Source organism: Pieris rapae, chromosome 7 (assembly GCF_905147795.1).
Source record: "Pieris rapae chromosome 7, ilPieRapa1.1, whole genome shotgun sequence".
Taxonomy (NCBI): domain Eukaryota; kingdom Metazoa; phylum Arthropoda; class Insecta; order Lepidoptera; family Pieridae; genus Pieris; species Pieris rapae.
In genome coordinates, this window is record NC_059515.1 from 5393247 (window position 1) to 5420857 (window position 27611).

Below are 27611 nucleotides of genomic sequence, written 5' to 3' on the forward strand. Positions count from 1 at the left end.
GTGTTCCAAATTGATGTTGCCGCTTATATTAATTGACCCTACATACATTAATTCAATAAACTAAGTTATTTTATGGTTTTAGAGAGATCTCTTAAGATATACAATCCATACACCGTAGTTCTCATAGTTAAAAGATCGACAAAGACAAAACTACATTTGGTTTTTAAGAATTTTATGCAATAGTTTGACTGCCATGAAAAACAGACTTTTCGTCCAGATGTTGCTTAAACGCGTCATAGCATCTTTAGCCATGCCGATTTTATTAAGAAGACAATCCGCCCTCGTTGAGATTTGGGATCCGAGATATACATATCCATATCTTCCATGTTGCCTAAGGCCCTTTCTCTACTGCTCCGGTTCGGCGTCGGAAGCCGGAATGAGTCATGAGAAAAATATCGAAAGGCCGGATTGCGCTTCTCCACTATATCCGTAATCCGATCCGACAATAATCGATCAGTAAAACTATGTCACCCCGTCGCAACGGACGTAACGCAGTGCTTTACTAAAATTCCTCGGCTTTACAATGAGTCCTACCTTTAATCGCCAACAACATTTACCTATATTGTTATACGTTCGAAGACAAAGTAGAAAGAAGAGTTGTTGGATACATCCTCTGTTGCGGAAGGTAGAAGTGCCTAGCAGGAACACTTTATATTTCTCATGAAATGCTAGTTCAAGATGAAAGAAAATTTTATGTTTATTATAGAATGACGCCTTATTTGAATTGACATTAAGAGTTTCGTTTTAATATTTTGTTCTTATAATCCTCTATTGTTTTATCACACAGGCAAGGGACGTTTTCCACGAATTATATTAATGTAAATAAATCGCATGGAAACATTTTTTATTAGTCAGACAGCGATGTGGGCACATATATGTCTACAAAGTTTATTTTGTACGATATGGTGTTATTTTAAAGATAGCAAACTAGCTTGCTATGTAGGTTTTATGCAGTCTGTGACAAAGATTGAAACATCTGTGATAAGAGATTAAACTATGTCTAACAACCGATAACGTTGTAGTCTGTGCTCGGGACTTACAAAAAAATAAAAATAACAGAAAAAAGTAAGTGCTGTGAAATCGTGATTATTCCTTTGCTTAGAATTTTCGAGTACATTCGTGTTTAATAATGGCTCAAATTTGTGGTGAACCTTTTACTACTCGCATGAGGAAAGCTACCAGAAAAATTCATTCCGTTAGCGATGCATTGGTTAATGCAAAGTTTGCTATTTGTAAGTGGTATTGCATATTCGCTATTATTTTTTTTCATTAAATTATATACTTACTTCCTCTCTATCGAATTTTATGATATTTTTTTAGCATTACGTGATGAAAAAGTATGGGGTGGAGGACTGTATGTATTTTACCATATTTTTGCCTATCTGGAAGATGCGAAGAAAAGATTGAACTCGTCAGACTTTGATAGATTATTTGTTCACAAACTCTTATACAGGTATGGCTCCTAAAGATTTACTTGTAAATTTTTGATTGGTTTAGTTTATAAAATATACAGTATTCTAACTTGACAGAAAAGTGGCCTTTGAAGAAGACCTTGCTCATTATCTGGGTCCAGATTGGAAGTCTCTGCCCAAGTCTAACGCTTTAGAAAATTATTTGGAACACCTGCAAAACTTAGAAAAAGAAAACCCGCAGCTTTTAATGGCTTATATCTATCATTTGTATCTGGGCCTACTCAGTGGTGGACAGATCCTTTCAAAGAAACGCAAAATGTTTGGAGACAGTAAGTTGCTCATTTTGGATTATTTTTAAATAAAGAACTCATAAATTAGTATGATGTGTCTCAACTCTTCAACTCAACATTTAAGAATATCTTAAACTATTGATTAATAACTTAAGTTGTAGTTAGTTCATTCATTGTAAATAAATATATAAAAAGTTTTGGTTATAATATAAGTCACAAGTACATGTTTTCATATACATATATTTTAGAAAGTGATGCCACAGCTGGATACAATGATAAAGTGACAGATTTCACTGGAGTAGATATAGCCCAATTGAAGAATGACTTCAGAGCTGCAATGAATGAAATCGCTGAAAAGATGACTGAAGAGGAGAAAGACGCATTTATAGAGGAAAGCAACCAAGTGTTTTTAATGAATAATCTGATTGTCAACTCTGTGGGGGGCCAGAATAAAGTTCTCTGCAATTTAATGTATAAGGCATCAGCTGTGCTGTTAGTAGTAATTAGTGTTGTTATGGTTTATAAATTACACAAATAATCTTCTTGGAAGCACTGTTCTCTTTCTCTTATTTAGCTTTTTATAGTTTAAAGTATAGTGACAATGTTATATTAATTTTTAGCAATAATACACAATACATACAGGAAATATGTCAAAGATATTTAATATCAAGTATATTCAACATTGTGGTTGGAATATGCCGATGCTTAACATATACATTAGTTCCTCTCATTGTGATTATTAGTTTTAGTTGACATATAAGAAAAATACTTTATGTAGCTATTTTTGTTAATAAAGACTGAAATTATTTTGAAAATTTTAATTGTATTTTATTTGCTAATGGGACAACAATCTGAAGTTTAATGACAACAAATACATCTAACATATAAAATTCTTGAGTCACTATGTTGGTTCCCATAATCCTCCAAAATGGCTAAGTTTTTTATGCATATTGAGTAAGTTTGAGAATTGGCTACCATCTATCTTTCAAACTTAATTAATAAAATAAGTTTCCTAAGTTAATTATCCCTTATAACTGTCCACCCGGAAAAAAATTCATTCCATAAAACCAAATAGTCTCTAGGGTAGTATAGCCAAATGTTCCAAGATAGGCTAGGCATTACAGAAAAACGAAGTTCGCGAGGGCAGCTAGTAACATTTAAGTGTTAATAAAATAAGCAACCACATGTAAAAATAATTTATTGCAGGCATTAAAATAAAACAATAAATTATTACACTAAATAAGTAATTGTCATAAAATAAATACAATTAATATATAATCCTTACTTTAGTTATGAATTATACTAGTCCTACACAATATACATTTACAATTATTGTAACAAGGATTCTAGTCACACCTAGGTCAAGCTGTAGGGTCCATTTTCAGGATAGAGAAATTTAAACATTTAACATTTTTGTTCTTTGTCAATAATAAAATAAAAAAAAAATATGAAGGATGTTTAAAAAATACTGGGCATAGAAGCTACACAAATCTTTTTCATATTAATTATGTAAATCTGTAAAAGTTTGTCTATCTGTATTTTCATTGTTTTTTTCTTTACCTGAATTTTGAAACCTGTGTTTCATTAAATATTGTCTAAGGTTTTTGTTCACATAAACATACTTAAATTGCTATAATAACCTAGAGTATCACCTAAATGACGGCAGACTGGGTGGGTCCATTGCCATATCTATTAGCTCGTCAATGTCTTCAGTGTTCCAAAATGATAGCTCCAACTGAAAACATATTCATATTTTTAATGTGTCTCATAAGATTATTACAATATTTATATAAATTGGTTTAAATGCTTTAGTAGTATGATGACTATGTAATTAAATAAATATTTAAACGATAAACCAATTTTTTTAGTATGTCAGCAAGTTATCTAGTAATACAACGAGTGTGTTTGTTATAGTAGGAGATCCAACCCTAAATCGTCCTGCACCGAGGTGATTAATGAACGAAACATATTTTAAATGAAATTTACAATATTAAAAAATAAATAAACAATGGGTTCGCTGAAAAAATCCTGGACAGGCTGTATTAAATTATTAATTAAAAAATGATTTTTTATTGAAAATTGTACTGATGAGATTAATAAGAAAATCTTATACCAGCTGAAAGTATGAGACTTGCAGAATGTGCTATTGTTAGGTTCTTTATTTTTTTCCTGGACGGACACAAGGTTCACAGGTATACACAGGTATATTAATAGTAGGTTTTTACACTGAAATGATTAATCAATAAATTTTATATCAATTTGAGCGCTGTTTTATTGCAAACACGTTGATATAAGGTTCACTGCAAAAATGTTGGTCCTAAGTGCGGTTCGCGAATTTTGAAAATTTGAATTTTAGTCCGGCTGGGAACGGCCGACAAAGAAGTCCGAGCTGAGTATCTCATGGGACAGAAAAAGATGCAACAATAATGCACGGGTGTTATCAAGCGTGTTCGTTTGTTTTTTTTTTTTTTTGGAATGGAATCGGCACGGGTGTTATCAAACGAACAAGCTTCCGTCCTGCACTTCAGGCGATTGACCCCCCCGCGACGGCCTAAGCCGAGGTTCGAGTCTCACAGGAGACGCCCTTGCGCGAGTCCCGGGAACCCCACCCATTCAGGCCGAGCTAAGCTCGCCAAACAGCCCATGCTGAGCTGTAAAGGCCCTTAAGGCCATCAGCGAGATTCCATTCAAAAAAAAAATCAAACGAACACGCTTGATAACACCTGTGCATTATTGTTGCATCTTTTTCTGTCCCATGAGATACTCAGCTCGGACTTCTTTGTCGGCCTGTTCCCAGCCGGACTAAAATTCAAATTTTCAAAATTCGCGAACCGCACTTAGGACCAACATTTTTGCAGTGAACCTTATATCAACGTGTTTGCTATAAAACAGCGCTCACATTGATATAAAATTTATTGATTAATCATTTCAGTGTAAAAACCTACTATTAATATACCTGTGTATACCTGTGAACCTTGTGTCCGTCCAGGAAAAAAATAAAGAACCTAACAATAGCACATTCTGCAAGTCTCATACTTTCAGCTGGTATAAGATTTTCTTATTAATCTCATCAGTACAATTTTCAATAAAAAATCATTTTTTAATTAATAATTTAATACAGCCTGTCCAGGATTTTTTCAGCGAACCCATTGTTTATTTATTTTTTAATATTGTAAATTTCATTTAAAATATGTTTCGTTCATTAATCACCTCGGTGCAGGACGTTTAGGGCTGGATCTTAGACCATTAGATGAAGACTCGAGAACGTCAAATTAATTTTTTTTTAATTTTGACAGTAGTCAGAAACTACGAGATTGTGAAGAACAAAAAAAAAAAACAGTATAGAGTTGAAACAGTATTAGCAATTAAAGACTTAGTTACCGGGTCATGTGAAGTGCATGGTCGGCAGTGGAGCCTGGCCGCTCGGCACTCGCAGCGTGGCGCCGCGCACACGCTGGAAGCACGAGCTGCTCTAGCCCCTACTACGGTGGCAAAGCGCCGCGCCGCCCCGCGCTCCCCTTGTAACTTGCCGCCCGCCCAAATTGTACCTGCGACAACCAATTATAATGTGTAACTAACAACGTTGTTGTATGTAACTCGCCACCAACTTTATAAATGAAACGTTTTGTGGTGCGTACAACCCGGCGGGTTCTAGGTTCGATATCAGTAGAATATCTGTGAAGTATACTCGATAGAATTTTAATTCAAATAATTAATTAAAATTTACCGAGTCAGATTTTGCGCGATACACTGGCCAGCTTATTTGCCGAAAAAAGAACCATATATGTTGATAATATTTTATAATTAAGTTTACTGTACCATTGGTTTCAAGTGCTAATGAGGTGCACAATCCCAGTTTGTCTTTAGGCAACTTCACTTGTTTCCTCAATCCAGCGTCGCCTACTACTCTTTCGTAATCCTTGTTTGTGTACGCTAGAGTACTGTCCACACCTAGAAGTGTAATCATTATGCGATTAGTTTTTTTAAATCTTTCAATCATGTATCTAAAATATGAAAACATATCACTGTTTTGATCGTACTAATATGTAATACAGTGTGTTCAACAAATGTGCTAAATGCCGAACGAAAATGGATTTTCAAACATAAGTATCATTATATGCAACTTCATATGAGTTTTCGGTCCTTCAATTTTTTCCATACGTAAAAATTACTAGTCTCCGAAGCGGTGAATTTACCCCCCCGCATTACTTTAAAGTTTCCTTTATCACAAATCGTAAAAGTTCACTCACCAAAAAGATATTTTGCCACTCGTTTTTTGGACAGCGTGAAATCCTCATCCATTAGTATGTGTAAAGTGATCGAGTTTTCCATCAGGTGGTGGTAAATAGTCGAATAGTCCAACTGAAAAAAAAATTGTATACTAACTGAAGATTTACTTGTGCTTACATTGGGGCATCTATTTATTAAGGTACTTAATTGTATTCAATTCAAGAACCTAGGATTTTCTTAAATTAGTTTGCTTTTTAATATTGGACATTTTAGAATTCCTTACTATAATGCAAGCCCAAATATTCATTACACTGAAAAAACATTACCTCTTTAGATTATATTCTTACCTCGCTTCGGCTAGCATCGCACTTAGTGCAGGGCATAAGGAATAGAGCGCGCGGCGTTGCCGCACGGAACGGAAGTCCGCTCGCGAATCGCACGGCCGCGAACACGTCCGAACGAACCGTACGGTTTCCACGGACTAAGTCACTTTTTTCTATAAAACAAATATATCCAAATATATAAAATGAAAATTTGATAGGATTACAGAATAACTAAAGGATTTATGTATTGCAGACAGTGCAATGCTTTATGATTTAACAATCTTGTTGCGTAATGTTTGGGTTGGAGGCCCGAATGTTCTAGATTTTTCGGACGACCCATCTGATCATCGATTTGAAAGTACATTCGATAGCACTTTACTCTTAGCCTTTTGTTTTTAAATTTTGGTCTCATTTTTGTAACCTTATTAATTATATATATCATTGGTTCTAGTTTATGTAACATCTTTTTGTTTCTTATGTGTTACTGTTGTTGCGGCTATAACTAATTAAAAAATTGATAATAAATTTGTTATCAAGTAACAACACGTTCTAGTACCAAATTTCATTCAATTAATTTGTTCAAACTAAATTTTTTCCGAGGTTTAGAATTCTTGACAGGTATATAGCGATTTTCCGTGAAATATCATTTATTTCCTTATCAAAAACAAAAAAAAAACACTTCTAGGATAAAATAAATCTCACCTATAGTAAATGTGTCGAAATGACGTGGTATGTCCACCGTATTCGTGAACAATTTATTCTGATGATACAGAGCTCGTGGCTTGCGGTAAACCCCACTGCCTCCATACACCACTACAGCATATCTAAAAATTTATGATTCTAATTATTAAAATTAATCATCCAATTGTCTGCTTAATGCAGTTTTAAAATATTAATACTTTTGTCTATACATTTATACATGTTAATTTCGATTTAGATACCCTTTTGGAACTCCCTTAGATCAGATATACGAGTAGTTTTGGTTAAAAATAATTAGTAGAGTAAGCGATAATTCTATAGATTTTATCACAAGATGTTACATACAATAAATTACTTACAAGTGGCATACAATGAATTACTTAAATACAACTAGGAAACATTCAAGATTAAATACCTATTGAATTTTATATAATCTTATATACAACCTATTAATTATAATTAGATTATGTAAAATTATAATAAAAATATCAAAAATAAATTAGCCTAAAAAGCGTACCTGTTGTCAGAGAATCCATTCTCCTGCAATTTACTATCAAACGTGTCAATGAAAAGATCTATGTTCTTCAGTTTTCGCACGTTCTTGTTACAATACTGAGCTTCGACGACAAATACTATGTCGGCGGATTTGGGCGGGCTTTGTAACTCCAGGAAGGACCCTTCTTCCACCATGTCTCCTTGAGGCGTTGTGCATCTATACAATTGTATTATTTTGTAAAAGTACAAAATATGAGAATGAATGATATAAGGAACAATGGGTAATTTGGTAATATATACTTATACGAGTATAATAATGGTAATCTCTATGCCTACTGAACCGATTTGGAAAATTCTTTTTTAATCGATTGTCACGTTACTTGTGATCGTTAAAGGCCCGATATGATACCGGAAAAAATAAAAGAAATTAATCTCCATTAATGCATTATTATTATTAGTCATGAATGCCTAATAATGTAAAGTCAGTGGCAGCATAATAAGTCTAAACTACTGCACGGAATCAGACAGTATATATTTTTTCAATGTTAAAGTGTCAGGGTTGTATGGGCGAAGCCGGGGCGGGATCTCTAGTCTTATTAAAAGGAAATACAGTAGAATAGTTTTTAACTAAAATACTCACTGTACACAATGGTCCGGTATATGGGTAGGAACATGTTGTTGTCCACAAAGTTCTAAGTACGAGTTAGCGAGCGCGCAAGCGTCTACGCCACGTACACATTCTGAGTAGAATGGAAGAGCGTCGATCTAAAAGGAATAGTATAATATTTAAAATACATTTTGTAAATACTTCAGGACTTTAAAAAGCAAGTGTAGACATCTCTTAATTCACAGTTTCTTCATCAGGTTTTGGTCGTTAAAAGTTGGGTTTTATTTTCAGCAATATAAATTGGTCTTGAAGCTAAAATAGGCTTTGAAATAAATCTTTTTTTTTTTTTTTTTTCAAGAGCGCATCGTGCAATCAGTCTTCTGAATATGAGCAGATGAGTTGTAGGAAGACTGACGGGTGGAGACATTCCTCAATAGGAATATCTACCATAATAATATTAGCTCAGACAATGTTGCCGAGCTCAAGGGTTCTTCGTCTTTTGAGACGGCTTATACACTCGGGTAGGGTGAGTTGAACAGCTAGGTGGTTAGGATGATTTTCCAGCCTAGTCTTGTACTTCTGGGCGTACAATTTTATTTCCGCTTTAACTGTAGGTATGCCCAGGTGTTCATGTACTTCAGCGTTTTTAATGAACCACGGCGAGTTGCTTATTTGTTTAAGGATGTAATTTTGTGTTCTTTGAATTTTAGTTTTATTAGAGTCGCATGTTGCTCCCCACAATTGTATTCCGTAGGTCCACACGGGTTTTATAACAGAATTGTAAATAAGGAGTTTGTTGTCGATGGACAATTTCGAGTTTCTACCCAATAACCAGTGCAGCCTCTTGTATTTCAAGTTTATTTCAAGCCGTTTTGCCTCGATATGCCTTTGCCATGTCAACCTACGGTCCAGGTGCAGTCCAAGATATTTGACTGTATCACTTTGAGGCAGCTCCCTTCCTCCTAGGTTGACAGGCGGGCATGTCCTTCTTCCCAGAGCGAATGTCACCTGCACTGACTTGCCCGTGTTTACCCCGATTCTCCATTTATCGAACCAGTTGCTTATTTCATTTAGGCTTCGCTGGAGCTTTAACGTGGCTTCTTCCGGTTGTTTACTCGAAGCCAGGATTGCGGTATCGTCTGCATAGGTTGCAATATTGACGCCAGGGGTACATGGTAGATCTGAGGTATATATGGTGTACAGCACTGGACCAAGTACAGAGCCCTGAGGTACCCCTGCAAGTATATCATGAAAGCCTGATGTACAATCCATCTCTTTCACTTGGAATATTCTATCGGTGATATAAGACTCTAGGATTCCATAGTAACTATGAGGCAGAAGTGACTTGATCTTGCATAAGAGCCCCTTGTGCCATACCCGATCGAATGCCTGATGAACGTCCAGAAAAGCTGAGGAGCAGTACTCTTTTAGCTCGAGGCTATTGCTTATGAATTTACACACCCTGTGAGTTTGTTCAATGGTGCCATGTTGTGCTCTAAACCCGAATTGGTGATCTGGAGTTACAGAATTTTCATTCATAGCTTGCAAGAGTCGTCGTAGTAATATCTTTTCTAGTACTTTAGAGACAATCGGGAGAAGACTTATAGGTCGGTAAGATGAGACTTCATGTGGCGATTTCCCGGGCTTATGGACCATAATCACTTGAGAAACCTTCCATAGCGCTGGAAAGTATCCAACACTTATAATCCGGTTGAAAAGGGTTGTCAAGTAGGTTATAGCCTTACGAGGCAATTCGGAAAGAACCTTTTTGTCAATGAGGTCGAAACCTGGTGCCTTTCTATTCTCCATTTGTTGTATAGTTCTTTGTACCTCCCTTGGTGTTACAGTCTTCAAGGGCAAATCCAATTGGAAATCCTGCTGGAGAATATCATCTATTTCTGCTTCATCCGACCCTGGAGTGGCTTCGTTTGGTACAAATACTTTAGCTAGATGGTCAGCAAAAGCATTTGCTTTTTCTAGTTTAGATCTAGCCCACTTGCTTCTATCTAGACGTATAGGTGGTTTAGGGTTTGTTGGTTGATTTAGATTTTTGCATGCCTTCCAGAGAGAGTAGTCGGTGTCTTTTGTAGCTGTTAACGACTTCAGGTTTTCCTCAATAGTAGCATCTAGATTATCTTTTATAGCCTGTTTAAGGTGTTTAGCGTAGATGTTTAGTGCTGTTTTGTCAGCGGGATGACGATTATTGTGCCACACTCTACGTAATCTTCTCTTCTCTAGGATCATGCCCTGAATTTCGTGGGGTACAGAGAGCTGTCTGGTGTTTTTCCGACCCACTTCCTCAGAACTCCTCCAGCATGCATCCTGCACCACCCTCGTAAATGCCAAGACTGCCTCATCTATTTCCTCCTCATTCTTTAGTGAAATCCGCAGAAGTAGGGCGTCCTCAACGAGTTCACGAAACATTTGCCAATTTGTTCTATTGTTATACAGTACTAGTTTCCGTTGGCACTCCAGGACGTTGGTACTAATAGTTAATATCACTGGGATGTGGGCTGAAGAACCATCGAGAAAGCCATCAATGTGATGAAAGAGTCGTGAGACCCTTCATTAGAAAGAAGTCCAGGACATCAGGCAATCTTCCAGGGTCGCTTGGCCAGTGGGTAGGCTCGGGGGTGGAGATTGTTGTTAAGTGGTTTTTATCAACGCATTTTTTAAGTTCTCTACCTCGCGTGGTAATCAATCTCGACCCCCAATGCAGATGCTTTGAATTGAAATAAATCTATTATGAGTAAAACAAACGCAGAATATCGTATCAATACAAGTTATAGGGCAATTATTGAACTTACCACAGTGAAACACGGATGCAGAGGAGAAACTTTGTTCATAAAGAATTTGGCGCACTGTGTATCATTAACTGGACCCCAGGTGGGTTGCGAGGAGGACATCTGTCTCAGCAGCCAGGCATTGGCCACTTGATCGATATTCGCTCGGATTGTACTATTGGGTAGTTGTAATTCGTCGTATTGTTCATTGTTATACGTTCCTAGTAACCCGCCAAGACTTGCGTAGTACCAACCTATAGCGGTATCAAAAAAAATTAAATCGCTATTTATCTTCCATTCCCTATGTTGTTTTTTTTTGCTCTATAGATTTAGCCAACATATACACCTATTTCTACAGAGGTTTTAAAATATTTTTTTCAATTCGTAAAAGAAATTAAAAATTATAATAACGTGTTAATTTATAAGAAAATATCTCTTCAAAATTCATCATAATATTACATCTATCCATTGAATTACAATAAATAACAACAAAAAAGCTCACCATCAACTTGAAGCTTGCAAGTTTTGAAGAGAAGGTCACAATGTACCTCCAGTCCAGTCCTGGTCTCTATATGAATTGTATCGGCTTGCCTATCTATGATGAAGTTTTCTATAGACGCCGGTAAGTTTAGAGGCTTCGAACGGCCGAGTGAAACTTGCTGCAAAAATATTTTTTTGTTATTGCGTAAAAATTACTATGAATTGTACATTCCTGTATGTTACGATGGAGGAATACATTGGAAAGAAACCAGCATGCTACAAAGTTGCCGTGTCATGCGCAGAACACTTATCTTCTTGACCATTAAGAACAAATGATTAGGAAGATGCAAGACGGAGAACTTGAGTTGTAGCGCCAATGTTCTATGTTACATCCTTACAGTATTTTTTTTTAAATTTCCTCTTAAACAATTAGGGTTAGTTCGTAGTTCGAGTCGTTCAGACTCTAGGGTATGTCAAATTTCAATACCGTTTTGACATATAGGAGGAAAACTTTTGCGATGAGACAACCTGGTTGTCTCGTGTATACTATGATGATAGGTATGCTAACATATTTGATGGGAATACAAAAATAATAATATTTCTTGAATAAGATTCTTTAGATTATTATCTATTTTGTGTTAAGAGATGTTTTATTTAATTTGTTTATTAGTCTATGGAAAAAGTAGCTTTGTTTGTCTATGTACATGTTACTTATTTAAATCTGAATACGAAGATTATTTAGTTCATTTAGGACTGAATTTAAAAGAAATAGAAGTGATTAAAATTAACAAAATCGAAATGATGTTAATTTCAACACTTTTTTTAGAGAGTTATATTTACCTCCTTATATAGATCGATATAAATCAGCGATCGTTTAGTTAAAACAACCAAATCATAACGACCCTGCTCGTTGCTCTCCATAAGAACTGTGAAATTGTTCTGTCTGTAGTCTTTGGTTAGTAAGAAGGTTCCCGGCTGCGATATTGTGAAGACCTCCTTGTCAAATGTTACCAATGTACCTTGCCCTGTCATCATTGCCATACCTGCGAGTTGATTAATTAAATAAATAATCGTAATTTAGAAAAAAAAATAAAACATTTAATTATTTAATAGTTATTTACACTTACCAGCAAATGGTGGTAGGATATTATTAAAATCTAAATATGGCCGTATTTCATAGTAATACGTCCAAATACTTTTATTACTTGTGACCCATTCATCAAGGAAGTCTCTTACTGCCTTATATTCAGCTATTTCAGTGAAGTCAGGAGTTTGGTTAAATGCGTGCCAGGACATCGGTAGTTTTTGTTCGAGGAGGATTTTGCCCTTATGCGGGTCGAATATGAAGTTTGTTTTCGGTGTACGGTGTCTATAATATTAAAAATAAATATGAAACGGGCAACGAATTAAATATTTCTTAAAGATATTGAACAATTTGTTTATTATTTAATTTATCCATGTATTTCATAAAAATAACTTTTACTGCCCAAAAATCGGTAATAAACTAATTAACTAATATTTAGGTAAAAACTTTAACACGTTAGATGAAAATTATATCATAATTATATAATAATTATAGGTTAGTATAGTTTGAAGACAATACTGTTATTGAACGTATTTTTTATTTATTAAATAGAAATATTTTTACTTAAGTTGTTACTTACAGTTCCTCATATTGAAGAGCAGTTTTGGCGAAGTCCGTTACTTTTTCATACAAAATCTCCCATAGAGAGTCCAAGGCGTCGCCAATCAAGAAGTAATCGTACCACCATTTTAATCTAACATATGCTTCTTTACACTAAAATATAATGAAATATTTACTTTAAAATCGTGTTTGAATAAACGTAAAACTATGTAAATTTAAGGATGGAATAAAAAAAGATAAATTGTTTACAAAAAGCCTTTTAATACGATTTTAGAATCTACGACTCTGCGTACCTAAGTACGTACGTATGCATGTACGTACATGTATGTACGTACTACGTAATGTTTAATTACCTTTTCTCTAACGTAAACAACTTGTGGCGTTTCCAAGAAGTTCTCCCAAGCGGTTTTAAACTCATTGTACAACTGTTTGAACTCTTCAGTGAATGGTATATATTTCTCGATTTTACTCCAAATGACATTCCATAGTTTTCTTGTATATTTCTTTACGTTCGTAATTATGTCGTTGTTCATTAGATCTTTGTAGATTCTAAAAAAAGAAGAATAGATAATTGTCTGACGTGTACTTATAGTTTATGTTGCTTTTGCATTATTCAGACCCTATATTATTTAAAATTGATTTACATACATATATAAAAGTACAAGCATTTATAACGTCAGATTTTTGCATTTTACTTTTTATTGCAAAGTGCTTAGATTAAATACTTCTCAGATTAAAAATATATAAAAAAGAGAAGCTTTTGATACTTACTTGTCCATCTCGTGTCCAAATGTAGATACATAATTGAAATATGGCGTGTCCGTTAATTCATGTGTCCTCTCGTGGAAGAAGTCCATAACTTCTTTCCAAATAGCTACCACGAAGGCTTCTGTGTAATGCACTATCTTGAAGAACAAAGGCTCTATGGATTTTAACAACTCGTGCCAGTATTTCGTCAATCGAGCAGTCGCATTTACCCAAGTCTCCTCCCAATACTCCAAAAAACGCATATGCAAGTCTCTAACAAAGTTGTCGTATTGCAATATAATTGCTTCCAATCTCTCCGATACTAGTTCCATTAAATCGGCTTCCAGCACTTTGTTGACGGACTCCAAGAAGTTCGCGTACGCCTTTTTTATAGACTCAATCACGTACGTCAGACTATCTTTGATCGATTGACTAGTGTTACCCATCATTCCCCACATATCATTCACGAAGCCGGGCAAATTCTCCAAATGATTACGTATAGCCATCTCGTCTAGCACGTAATACGTGAATTCAACTATATCCTTGACGTAAAAGTCATTCTTGTTGTACGATTCGTTCAAAAATCTTTCGAATTCGTCCAAGTCATCCTTGATTACGTGTAAATCATTCAAATCGTCAAGGAAATCCCTGACCCTCGGTTTTGCATCGCTCCAGATGTTTCGTAATGCTAAATGTGCCTCCATAGGAGCTTCCTTAATAATAAGTAGAGTTTCATTGATTTGAGCGTATATTATTTTTAATGAAGATACAGCTTGTGATCTGATTTCCCCGAATATTTGTGGACGCCAAACAAGAGAGCTTGTCAGTAATCGGGAATGATTAAGGCGTATGTAGGAGGCTATGTCGACGGTTGTGACGTCATCGTAGTTCCTCCAAGCGTTAAGTTGAGCGGATCTAGTGTCAATGATTTCGCCAATTAAGTGGAACGAAATATCTGGAAATCAGTAGAAAAACTAATCAATTAGTTTATCAAAACAAGTATGCATTTATTTTCATTTTATGTACCAAGTTCCCGTACATAACGTTTTTAGTTGATTATTATACATATTAAATATTTTTTAAGTTATATAGAATTCGACGTAGGTATGATTCTTGCCGATGATGATATGTTTACAATTTTTTTTAAAGCGGCTACAGGGCTCTAAAATCCACAGACTATAATTAGCCCTAAATCGTGAGCATACCCGAACCAATTTCTGAGTTAGGGTTGATAATGAAATTAGGATACGATTTGATTTATACGAAGCATTCTAGAATGCTCCCCACCACTTCCTTTCATCCATTTATTGCCTTTGACTTTAGATCCGTGTGTTAAAAATAATTTACCCTAATTACATACCATCAGTACTATTATAGTGAGCAATAAATGCCTTATCGATCATAGACAGTTGAGCGACAGTCGTATCGTTTGCATCTGGCCGCTCGACAAAACCTCGGACTTGGTACAGAGGATACACTAACGACCATGTACCGTTCACTTTGTAGTAGTACGTCTCATTTACACGCTGAAACATAACAAATCAAATTCAATACTTATTTGTTAATTAAAAAAAAAACAAGAGGAGAAGACCTTGAACAAATGTTCTTGCCTGCGCAGAAGCGATTTTTAGGTAATACTGTGGTGGTGGGGGGGATGACTTTTCTTTCCCCCACTCCCTTGTTTAATGCTCAAGAAGTTTGCCGGTATCTGTACATATATTAATTCTGACCAAATTTTTTTAAAATTTTGAGAATAAATGAAAAATGTAATAGACACACTTACCTCCCAATTAACAGAACTTTTATTCAAATCCACCAATAGCTTGTTACTCCGAAGTTTTTCATAGAACAATGACTTTTGAAACTTGTAGAAATTGCTCAAGTGATACCATCTGCTTTGTATGGATATATCAGTGTTCATATCTAGATCCAAATTCGTGGATGGATGAGTGCATTTCAATGAAAATTTGTAGTCACGTATTGGTCCGTTTGAATTGTCAGTTAATATCGAATTCAGTTTTAGGTATTCGTTGTCATAGTCCGAGTATTGTAGTTCTAGGGATATATTGGACATGACCACTGGGGAACTTAGATACTGGCCTTTCAAGGTTACGTCCTGGAAAGAATTTTACTCATTTAGAGGTTATGTAAGCCGACTATTATGGACGATCCATATTCATTACGATATGTGTTACCTATATTGTAAAGACTAATGACAAAGGACATATACATAATATTTATTACTAATACACACACAGAAACGCACAACCTCACACACACACACACACACACATAAACACACAATATAGTAAAGAGAAATAATAAGAGATAACTTTTTCTTTTAAAGAACAAGGTCCGTTTTAAGTGTATAATACGTGTGGGTTGTGGTTGTAATTGGCCCTGGCTCAGCATTATGCTGAGAAGCAGACTGTTCCACAGCGCTGGTCATTCTGCCAAATACTATCGGCATTTAGTTTATTTTTAGTTATTGTGAAGTAATTCTTATTGACCGTAAGAATAACAGATATGTATACTTGAAATTTAAACACATTTTTAATTTCCCTGATCTCTTATCTTCAATATTATTTTTTATCCAAGATGTAGCAGCTCAAACGTCTTTGTTCTCAGCACTTAAACCAAAACCAACCAAATATTTTTTTACAACAATATTTAAATTTTGAGTAAACAAAGAGAATCAATACCTTTTTAAATGACGGATGGGATAACGCAAAGTTCACATTGTGCAAATTTCCCTCTGGATTCGGGGGATTTTCCCATTTGCCACTTATTTGGGCAGTCTTGTTCTCGGCCCTCACATTCCATAGAAGATCTGCTTTTCCATCCACCAAAGAGTCTTGAAGATGGTATATTGCGGCCACACGGAAATTACGCATCGGATATTCAATATCCATTACAATTTCTTGCGATTCTGTTTCGTCCTGTTAAAAATAAATTTTCTTGAAAATAGGGTAAAGATACCAAAATCCTGCAAATATGAAGTTATATTGAAACTGTTTATTGATTTAAAGTATCGTTATGCTTTGTTAAAGGATGTAAGGAGTAAGAAGATTTTAATAACCATAAATCAAAATCTTTTATTCATAGGTAACACAATTTATACTCATGACGTAAAAAAAGAAATACATATTAAATTCTTCTAATTTTACATTTACTGCCAGTTCTTATATCAAGGATGGTAGAAAAAACTTGGCAATATACTCTCCTAAAGTGATATGTTACATCAAATACCACTTGAAACGTTTTCGGAACGTATACGTAATTTTTCTCTTAGAATTTATACGTACATATTTCTTTCCTACTAAAAAATTTGCTTAACATTTAGCGTGCTTAGTTTATAGCTTTGGTTTGATACCTCGCGTTATGATTGTGCTTGGTAGAAACAGAAAGCTTATGTTAATGAAACTTATGTTAAATTAAACTCTTAAAACTATAAAAACTTACCACACTCATATTAGTAACATGAATATTATACTGAATCCATACATCTTCCGCCCATGTTAATTTGCTACCCTGGGTCAGTTCGCGATCCTTAGCTTCATATTTATTGTCGAAGGTCCAGGTTCGATTACCCTGGATGGCCGTGAACTGCATCTTTTTGCCAATGTCGTATGTCTGCACATCTAACTTACCAGTAACGTTGAACTTTGTGGCATTGTGTAAATGGAATACTGTAGCTTGTTTTACGTCCTGTAAATATTTAGTTATTCAATATTCTACCACAGTTCACCGAGATCGATAGATAAAAACTTTCTTGGTTTTTAAAGTCGGTAAATTGGATCAATCCTTGGTTATTGAAATTGCAATTTCACCTAGTACTAAAATACATAAGGTATTATGATGATGAACATAAATTATAAAATGAAAGAAAATTTACTATTAATATATATCGGAATATATTTACCGTATCTCCTGTATCATCATATTCGTGTATATACTTAATTCCCACAGGCGTATGTTCGTTTTCGACCTCTATATCTGTGGTAGCAAGGTCCAAATTCCTGTCGCTCTTACTAAGTATCTGATTAAAGCTACCCTTAACGAATCTTTCCGAGTCGAAATCGATTGTGGTATTTCCATTGCTCCATTTGTCTCCTTGTATGTAGAAGTAGTCTGTGCTAACTAAGTGTTGAGTACTCAATGGAATTGAAAGAGCAATAGTGCCCGTTTGTGTGAAGCCGTTCTGTTGTTTTTGGTAAGTATGAGTCGTATTTATTGACGTGGTATGGTTCGGCCAGAATAAATCTACTTTATTGTCTGATATCTCTTCCAGGTTGTTAATCTGAAATCGTATAAAATCGGCAATTATATCTAGGAATTTCTATAATATTAAGATAATTCTCTCTCTATTCTCCTTAATATAAGCGAGCAAAATGAAATTACGCAGGATGAACGATTATTAAGATTTCAACATAAGAGCTAGCTCTAGCATTACCTGCAATTAAATTTGAAATTATGTAAATAATTTAACGATAGATTTTGTCGAACGAGAGCCGTCTAAATAAAATTTGATAAGTGAATGTGCTGTCATCTAAATAACAGAACAGAAACAGCATCTAATTTCTGATTAGGCGTTTAGATTAGGTATTTTATACCCCAACAACAGTTTGAATAAGGGATTCATTAAAAAAACCTAAAACCCCTCTGAAATCAATGTTTAGTAAATTAAATTAAAAATCCACTTACATTAAATATTGACTTCAGCCAAGGCAACCTCGAAAATGGTGTGGACATATTAAAATGTCCGTCAGAATGCTTCAACCCTCCATATCTAATGTCAACTTCACCGGTTTGACTACTTCCTGGTTGATGCATACGCCCTCTGAAAAATAAGAAAAAAATTTAACGAAATATTTTTTTTAATCTATAAATATAAATGATATTTTTTATTAGCTTTGTGTAAATTAGTAGTTAAAAATAACTTAAAATTTGACTTACTGATACTCTGAGTACTAAATTTTAACACTTATTATTGATAACAATCATGAAAAAAAAGTTCCAATTAGTAAATGAATAAAAAACTTACTTGACAACATGATAATCGTGCAACATATCTTTTTGATATGAACCCTTCAGAGTAAAGGTAGGTTCCTTTTCATAAACCGGTGTATTTAATACATAGTCTATATATTTAGATCCATTAACGTCCCATTTATATGACACTATGTTGTCAACGTTTTTGTACACAGAATTGGAAGTCCAAGTGACAGTTGCATTTCCATCGAAGCTTTCTTCGAGTTTGATTACCTTGAAATTCCGAAAATTAATAAAGGTAACTACAAATTACCTTACCTTAGCATTAAGGTAACGAGAGAAATTTGGCTTAGTGGCTTTAGCGTGCGACTTGACATCCTTAGGTTTGATTCCTGGCTTTGCACTTAGCCACTCGAACGATGAAGGAAAACCGGCTTGCTTAGACCCAAAAATTCGACGGTGTGTAGGCACAGGAGGCTGATCACCTACTTGTATATTAAGTTGACAAATGATTATCACAGACATAGAAATCTGAGGCCCAGATCTACAGGCTATATTATTAATTTATTTTTAGGTTAAACGTATTTACATTGTATTCTATTAAAATTTATTTGTATGGAATCAGCGTCATGTTATATCAATCCCATACAGTTTCATTAAGCGGTATCGCCCGCCATTATATATCTGGATAAATTCGGAAGAGTTATTTCATTGATTATTTATTTAACTTTTTAATGGTAACTATAAAGCGAAAATTTTAACAAAATCAGAAGCTGATTATAGTTGCGATCCAATCGGATTAGTATCAGTATAAATTTGAAAAAACCAACCTTTCCTTGAATCCCAGCAATAATTTTAGTCACATCAGTCATATATTTTGCGTCTACGTCATATCCAGGATCATTTTGTTTACCGCCATTTCCGTCTATGTACAGGGTGTGTACATCTACATTCGGCTTCGGAAGTATCGCATTTATGATCAAATTAATACGACGGTCCATTATAAAGCCGAACGATGCATTTGCACCGATTCTGGAATTCAGAGTTTCTTTAAGACTACTTCAATTTAAAAATAAAATAATACTATTACCAAGAACACACACACACACAGAATAATTAGGGATAAATGTCTGAATAGTAAAGGGGAGTATAGCTAATATTAATTTTAATGTTATAGAACTATTCAAATACACTTTTCCATTTGATCAGGTCCGTAGATATAGATAAGTAAATTCATTATTTATAGACTTCCCAAAAACCCAATAGATTTGAGTAGTTCGCATCTTGTATGAACGTATAACTAGAGTTTACCGTAAATTACCGGCAATTGTTACATCAATAAATATGACTTACTGCCAAACTTTATCCAGATCCATTCTGAATCCAGCATTGGTTTTCGGAAGACCTTCCACTGTATTATTGCCAAAGAAAATATCTAGGTCCACGCTCCTCTGTATTTCTTTTACTAGTTGATGACCGAGTGCCTGATAATTTAAAAGTGATTAAGGACAAAGTGGACCAAAGAGTAGTATTTGAGTGCATCTAGAATTTATAAGATCGGTTTTGCGATATCGAAATGTTCTTGACAAAAAAAAAATTAGGCTGCTCCACGCCTCATTATTATGTTCTCGAAACATTAAATTATCCCTGTGACCCGGTGTTTTCTGAATTCCCGTATGTAGACAAATATGATATTTAAATTGAAAAAACAAATGATTGAATGTTAAATAAAAAGCTTTTGGAAGTCGTAAAATATTTTTACTGTACCCGTATATAAAGATCATCAAGGATAAAACTCCATTTCAAATCACCATCTCCCTCTATTTCTGGCAGCTTATATTTCCCAAGTAAATATCCCGATTTCGGTCCGAAACTGTAAACAATAAATTGAATATGTCGGAATTGACCCATAAAACACGAGATACAGTAATATCATATGGGATATCAAAAATTTAACCAATTTTAATAATTAAAGTGGGTAGATCATTTTACAACTTAGGTAAGGAATATCTTCTAAAACCTTTTATAATTATTATACTAAATTAAACCATTAATATAATATATCTGTGAAGTATGCAATTCAATTAGTGACACTTTAACGATGCCTGGTCCTTTCGTGTATTTTTATGTCACTACATAGTATAAAACAAAGTCGCTTTATCTGTCCCTATGTCCCTTTGTATGCTAAAATCTTTATTAATCCATTAAATAGTGGAGAAGTACTGTTATTTTTGAGGTTTCTAATGTGATGTCGTAAATAATTACATTTTTTCCGCTTACATTGCAAACGCAGGCTGAACCCTACGAGTTTTATCAAAATAATGTACTAAGTACAGTGAAAAGTCCATGATGGTATATGTCTATCTCTTATGGATAACCCACATTTTTATATACAACGTTCACAGTTTTTCTGTAGTGTATTTAGTATCAGCATTGCACCCGTGCGAAGCCGGGGCGGGTCGCTAGTATTGTATAAAACACGCTTCCTGTTCTAGTAAGTTTTTGACGCGACGTCTTATAATTCGATGGAGCCGGTTCCTCGCTCTCAGTCGTTCCATTTAAGGCTTAAAGTGCAAGCGAGAGCGCGGAACGAGCGACAAAGAGGCACAATAGGCCTCCATTGTGCCCTTTTGTCGCTCGTTCCGCAAACATTTCAAGCAAGTATACTCACACAAAATCAGTATCTCCCTTCACATAGCTGAGCCGTTGTATGGGCGTGGCGGCCTGTACACTCAATACTCGCCGTAATCCGGGATAACTATCCACTCGCGCCTTGAAGTATACTTCGCGACCTTTCACTTGTGGTATGTCAACCTGAGATGTATCATTGTTTTTTTTTAATTAAATTAGTTTCACTTCAGAAGGGACAAAACAAAATTTGGATTTTTATACAAGCTACACCTTTAAGTTTTATCGTACTGCAAATTGATAATTAAGCTATTTCCAAGAAACCTATTGGACTCTTGCTTACAAAGTAAAATTATGATTGTCAAAAAACTCAAGAAAATAAAATGTTTTATTTAAATTTACCGCCAGTTCTCAAATCAAGAGACGAGTAAAGAACAACTGGCAAAAAAACTGTCAACGACTCTTGTTAAGATGTTATGTAATGAAATAAATTAGCACCGTCTTTACGCGGATTATTAATATATGCTGAAGAAATGGCCGAGTCGTTCCAAAAATGTCTATAGCGACTTTCGATATTTTTGAGCGCGTTTTGATATTGATATATTGACATAGAAACACGTGTTTGTAAGCCTAAATAACGAATTATTTTTATGATTTCTTACCTTAAAATATATGTCTGTGAAATTAGATTCGAACTCTGCCTTGGCGTGTACGGTGGACTGTATGGGGCCTGTTATATGCGCTGATAAGCCATATACTGTTGGGCTGGTGTCATATTTGGCTCGAATTATAATTGGTGTTCCTTGACCTTTGGGTACTAGAGTTAGGGTGACCTAGAAATATATATAAACATTAATAACCAACGAAAGATAGGACACATTTGGACAGTATTATGGCCATTATTAACATAATTGTTTTATTTATAATTTTGGTTCATTGAAATGTCGATTTTATAGCTTTGGCTGAAGGTGTATTTTATTTTAAACTCCTATATAACGTATTTATTTTGCAACAAATCATATGATAGTCAGCAAAATCATTAAAAACGTGTATTCTTCACATTATAGCGAGTGTGTTGCCGGCCTTTGATGGATGAGTATGCTCTTTTTAACAATCGAAAAAAAAACATCGCAAAAGAAACCGTCTAGTTTAGCGGACTGTGGAAGACCTCTGACGCGGAAGATGTTTTGAGGTAATACGGCTCGAACGGTGATGAAACAAGGCAGGAGAGATCAATTCAAACTACTCTTTAGAATACTTTCCATAACACACTTAGTAGTATACGCATAGAGACGCAATAACTCTGCCTCTCATTCAGGCCAGAAATTTTTATTTAAAAATTATATTGAATTAGATGTATTCGTAGTTCTTAATAATAATATTAAGTCACCTCAAGTGGTTGTCTATTAAGTATCTTGCCAGTAATTCCATATTCGGATGTGTCCGTCACAAATGAACCTCGTATATTGTCTCCATCAAATTCACTAACTATTTTCACAGCCCTGAAAATAGTAACGTAAAAAAATAAAGAAAAATTATGATTTTACTGAAATTCCTTATCTATTCTTTCGGAGACTAATGAACAAAGGATATTAATAATATTAGTTTTTTTCATTTTCACGACAAATTTATTTTAAACAGTTATTTATGCTCACATTTATCAATTACGTTAATATGTAAAAATATTAAAATATTTGAAAAGATAAGACACACTCACTAATACAAATTAAATCAGTTGGATAACAAGGTTTAACTTAAGTATCTACCCTGTCTCTTTTTATTACAGCGTTAACAGGATTCGACAGAAAGAGACGAAAGATAACTTTAGTTTACTAAATCGATTTACTTTGTATAAGTGAGTATTTTCAGAGATATTTTCTTACCTAAATCCTTTATGCGGACTGCTCAAAGCCACATTCAAAGACGACGGCCACTGGTCAGCTTTCAAGGAATAATAATTCTCTTCACTATTAAGATCCACAGTAAGAGATCTTTGATTATTTTCATCACTATAAAGTAATGCTACATCTGCTGGAGACAGAATAGGTGATAAAGCTCCACGCGCTTTAAAACGGACGTTCATGTTTGGTGACGGACGCCAAACAACGTCTGCGAATATCTAGAAAATAATATTAAATAAATGTTGTTGTAAGAAAGCGAATAAGTAATGTTTTAAGATAAACAAAAAGTCTCAAACACGGTACATTCTTGTACGCATTATAATGCGTGAATACAAGAATGTTTTGGATAAACATAATTATACTGCAATTACTAGACTGTATATAGTAAAACAATTTATCTAAAAAAATTTGTATTATGTTTTCTAAGACGTCCGAGAATGACACTGGAACTTACTTTTTACCGAGATAAAGCAAGCCGCCTTCTTGTTCATTGTCTTATAATAAGAGAAACAGGAAGAGATGGTTTGAATCTCGGACGTTAGGACTTTATTCATTTATTTCCGATAGAATCATGATGAAATAAACAATGGAAGCTAATTGGTATGTCTTAGTATAAATAAACATGTTAACAAAATTTTCATTGTTTATGATGAAGTAGAAAACTTGGCTAATTGTCCTTTTCGTCGCCATTAAGCGGCCAAAAGTACTGAGATAGAGACTTTACTGATTGAGTTTTAGTATTCTGACTATTAGAAAAAATATCTCCAGAGATCCATAGATTGATTTGAGACGTTGAAGAAAGTATGGGCGATTTAACGCGTATTGTATTGTACCCATGATTTTGAGGTTGGCAATTTTACCAATACCACCAACTTTTTGTAAATATGTAGATAGAAGAGGGGGAATTTTATCTAAATCTTCTCTAATGTGCATCTTTTTAGCAGTGATTAACAGCGAGATAATTTTTTCGGCCCGCTTGCCGCAAATATTTTTTAAAACATCCTGACTTTTGTAAAACATATATACAGAATGCAGTCAACCAATCTCAGGATTTACTCTACAATATCATTATTTAAAATACACAAATTAAAGGCAAGTACGTTAATGAACGTGTACGCAAATGAATACGTTTATTAATAAACATGATAAAAAATAGGCTTCACAATAATTTAAATTTATTACAGATTTAGTGATGTACTTACATAATTACTATGTTCACCCTGAAGGACTTGGATGCCTCCACTAACAACGTTTTCCACATCAGAAAAGTCCTTTTTGAACTCCATTTTTATGAAATAATCTTCCAGGTATACAGACGATAAATTCAGACTACCAGATGTTTCAACGAACGGATCATCCAACTGAAAATGAAATTGAATGTTAATATGAAAATTATTTATTCTTTACGTTTGACTTTCTCTAAGAAAAGGAATATAAAAATATTATTTTTAAATATGAAAATTTTACCTCAAGTCGGGCAAGAGCAGTGACAGTAAACGATGGCATGGCAATATCAGCAGACATTTTCCATAGAGCATCCTCCAATCTAGCGGAAACTCTTGCTTCTAGAGCGGGCAACACAGCCAGTGGTGTTGCTATACCAACAGATGCTAAATACGACTTGTAAGCGTCATCTTCGCCATTTTCGTATTCATAATAGACTTTGTACGATATCTGGATAAATTAAGTGAAATAATTCAAATGAAGTGATGATATTTTTATTTCTTTCTAGAAAATCGTCGATTGTAAGAGTCACTTTAAAATTTTAACTTAATGCATAATATAGGTAGCATAGTTTTTTAATAGTCATTTTAATAATAATAATAACGCTTTTTTAACTCTCACTTCAATGTCGTTCGTTAATAAGCCCTTTGATACTAGACAACTGGGATATATATATATAATTCCAGTATACATAGTACACAGTATAAAATTAGTTTTAATGAATGTTACTACACTTGGAATCAGTAAACACGAAAGCAAGCGTAAAAGTATACAATAAATTTAAATAATTATTTATGTTTTGATTATATTATTCTAGTATAAGTTTTGGAGAAAAAACTAGTTTTAGTACATAGAGTTAGGCAAAAAATATATAAATACTGTTAATATATGAATATAATATCGTTTCTCTTCTTAATAAATATGCAGCAATTTTTTTCCAATTTTTTTATTGACGAAAAAATATGTTTAAAGTATCACACCGATATATTTATAATAAATTTTGTCTTATATATAATTTGTCATCGGAACCAACTATTTCAAAAATTATACTGATTTTTCAATCGATTAAATTGTTAAATAATAATCGTACCTCATGCCAATATGTTCCATTGTATAACAAGGCGACACAGGTAACATTGAATTTCTCCCCAATGGCAATGTCCACCGTATATACCGATTTAACCTGTTTCATCATTTGATATGGCGTCACTAAATTCAGTGTATTACGGAAGACCGTATATTCCTGTAAAAAAACTCTTATCAATTTCAAAGAGCAAAGTTTCAAATACATACCTATACCCATATGTATACATGGTACGCGTATGCGTCAATTCTAGTTTTTGACAGTTTTATTAACATACAACCTAATTTTTGAAGTAAATCTTCTTGAGGCGCATGAGGGTATAAATTTTACGGATACTCGCGAAGAAGCAGCGTTCGTCGAAGAAAAGGGAGAGAGTGATTGAGACCGATTGAGTGAGAATGAGAAAGGGAGATCGAGAAAAAATACACGTACGTAAAAATGTACGCACGCATTATTTATCTACGTATTCGCTGGCTATGGCCTCTGACACGTTGGTTAACTTACAAGTAGGAAATTCAATTTTTTTTATGAATCATCATCATCAATCATTTTGCACAACAGTGCGAGTTTAACAACAGTTACAAAGTAGTAATACAATTTTATTTATATTCCGAAAACCACCCGGATGCATGCAAGTACAAGGTAGGTCGCATTTAGTTTTTTTTTAATTTTAACGTACCTCAAGTATGAAGACATCTGTCAGCACTATCGGGGTTTTGTCCGGTAAGTGTAGCGTTGCGTTCGCTTCAATTATATCTTCTTCATCAGGACCCACATACTGTAAAAATTATATCATATATCGGAAGCTCTCTAATGGACATTGGACATGTAGGCATGACAAGTTCGTGCGTTCGCAAATACACATAATACACAGTCAAGGACATTTTCTTGATGATTACTGATACAATAATAATAAAAGCCTTTATTTCCAAAAATTAATTATAAGTTAAAAAAATTTTTTTTTTTCGAAAAAAACTGATAAGATCAAAAATAAATACAATAACAACAGTTGATAACCATAAGTTATTAATAGTCGAGGCACAGTACAAGTATTGTTATTATTATGAAAGCTTTATAATTCCATACAACAATTATTTAGTTTACATTTATTAATATTAGTTAAGTTAGTATAAGATTTATTGAAAAAAAAGTATTGTTATAGACCTTCATAATATGGCCGTGGAACTTGATAGTCGGCAAATACAAGGTGTCCAATGTGACAGTTGCGGCCGTGTCGAAGTTTTCTACGATCATGTCTGGGTCGCTGGGCTTGCGTTGAATACGATCGTTGATTACTTCTATGAGTCCTTTGCCGTTGTCTACTAGGAGGATCGCCACGCCGAACTGAAATCAAACAAGCAAAGTCAGGCAATACATAACGGTCTATATATAGTATTATATCACTATTTAAGTTTAGTATTTTTATTGTATGCTTATTTTATCTTGTATACTTAATTGTATTTTTATAATATTTTTTTTGTAACACTTATGTTACTTAAATTGTCATAAATTTTATATACAAGAGGTTGTAAAATATGCCGTAGATTTATTACTATGAATGATTTGGTAAGTTTCAATAAATAAATAAAAAAATAAATTTCATATAATTTTTAATAAATATTTTTTTGTTGTTCTAAAGTTACGATTAAACCTAGAAATGTATATTTTTGGGGATATAGAAAATAAACGTAAAAAAATACGTTAAAAGTTTAAAGGCTAATAATAATTAAAACATTTCCTAATTTTGAGAACTGACCTTATGTTTAGACAACCTCACTGACAGTTCAGTATCCAATCCCTTCCCATACACATTTTTCAGTACTAAACCATTTTCCTCAAATCCATCAAGGGGTGTATATAATTTGTACACGTATGTAAAGTCTAAAAGGGACCGCCATTGCCAAATTCCGGTGAAACCAAAATCCATGGAGTCCCAACCCACTCTGAAGTCCACCTAAAAGGTAAATAAATGATGTTTTTTTTTACATTGACTTCAGAGCAACATTTTCTTCATATTCTATAGTTGAAGTTCTGAGTTCAAGCGAGGAAGAACTTCCAATATAAACAACAA

General features: G+C 34.1%; 2 protein-coding genes across 2 annotated transcripts in view; one reads left to right on the plus strand and one right to left on the minus strand.

Moving 5' to 3' along the window:
* Positions 1-1002: 1002 nt before the first annotated feature.
* On the plus strand, positions 1003-2518 carry LOC110995109 (heme oxygenase 1). Its single transcript, XM_022262110.2, has 4 exons — positions 1003-1232; positions 1321-1453; positions 1530-1741; positions 1951-2518. The coding sequence occupies exons 1-4, from the start codon at positions 1130-1132 to the stop codon at positions 2238-2240; spliced, it is 738 nt and encodes a 245-aa protein (XP_022117802.1). The 5' UTR covers positions 1003-1129; the 3' UTR covers positions 2241-2518.
* Positions 2519-2883: 365 nt separating this feature from the next.
* The window catches only part of LOC110995124, a 52249-nt gene continuing 27521 nt past the window's right edge, over positions 2884-27611 (minus strand). The window contains exons 35-69 of the mRNA XM_022262135.2: positions 27297-27494; positions 26705-26884; positions 26220-26318; positions 25547-25699; positions 24700-24906; positions 24435-24593; positions 23215-23450; positions 22722-22833; positions 21994-22164; positions 21375-21517; positions 20471-20576; positions 20057-20187; positions 19534-19735; positions 18756-18976; positions 18416-18551; positions 17634-18011; positions 17174-17419; positions 16414-16650; positions 15495-15827; positions 15072-15237; positions 13736-14666; positions 13318-13513; positions 12984-13117; positions 12447-12688; positions 12160-12362; positions 11342-11498; positions 10864-11093; positions 8090-8214; positions 7472-7666; positions 6958-7079; positions 6280-6428; positions 5953-6064; positions 5522-5653; positions 5084-5250; positions 2884-3437 (exon numbers count right to left, since the gene is read on the minus strand). Of these exons, the coding sequence (XP_022117827.2) occupies positions 3351-3437; positions 5084-5250; positions 5522-5653; positions 5953-6064; positions 6280-6428; positions 6958-7079; positions 7472-7666; positions 8090-8214; positions 10864-11093; positions 11342-11498; positions 12160-12362; positions 12447-12688; positions 12984-13117; positions 13318-13513; positions 13736-14666; positions 15072-15237; positions 15495-15827; positions 16414-16650; positions 17174-17419; positions 17634-18011; positions 18416-18551; positions 18756-18976; positions 19534-19735; positions 20057-20187; positions 20471-20576; positions 21375-21517; positions 21994-22164; positions 22722-22833; positions 23215-23450; positions 24435-24593; positions 24700-24906; positions 25547-25699; positions 26220-26318; positions 26705-26884; positions 27297-27494 (6996 nt within the window). The 3' untranslated portion in view covers positions 2884-3350. The remainder of the gene's footprint in view (positions 3438-5083; positions 5251-5521; positions 5654-5952; positions 6065-6279; positions 6429-6957; positions 7080-7471; positions 7667-8089; positions 8215-10863; positions 11094-11341; positions 11499-12159; positions 12363-12446; positions 12689-12983; positions 13118-13317; positions 13514-13735; positions 14667-15071; positions 15238-15494; positions 15828-16413; positions 16651-17173; positions 17420-17633; positions 18012-18415; positions 18552-18755; positions 18977-19533; positions 19736-20056; positions 20188-20470; positions 20577-21374; positions 21518-21993; positions 22165-22721; positions 22834-23214; positions 23451-24434; positions 24594-24699; positions 24907-25546; positions 25700-26219; positions 26319-26704; positions 26885-27296; positions 27495-27611) is intronic.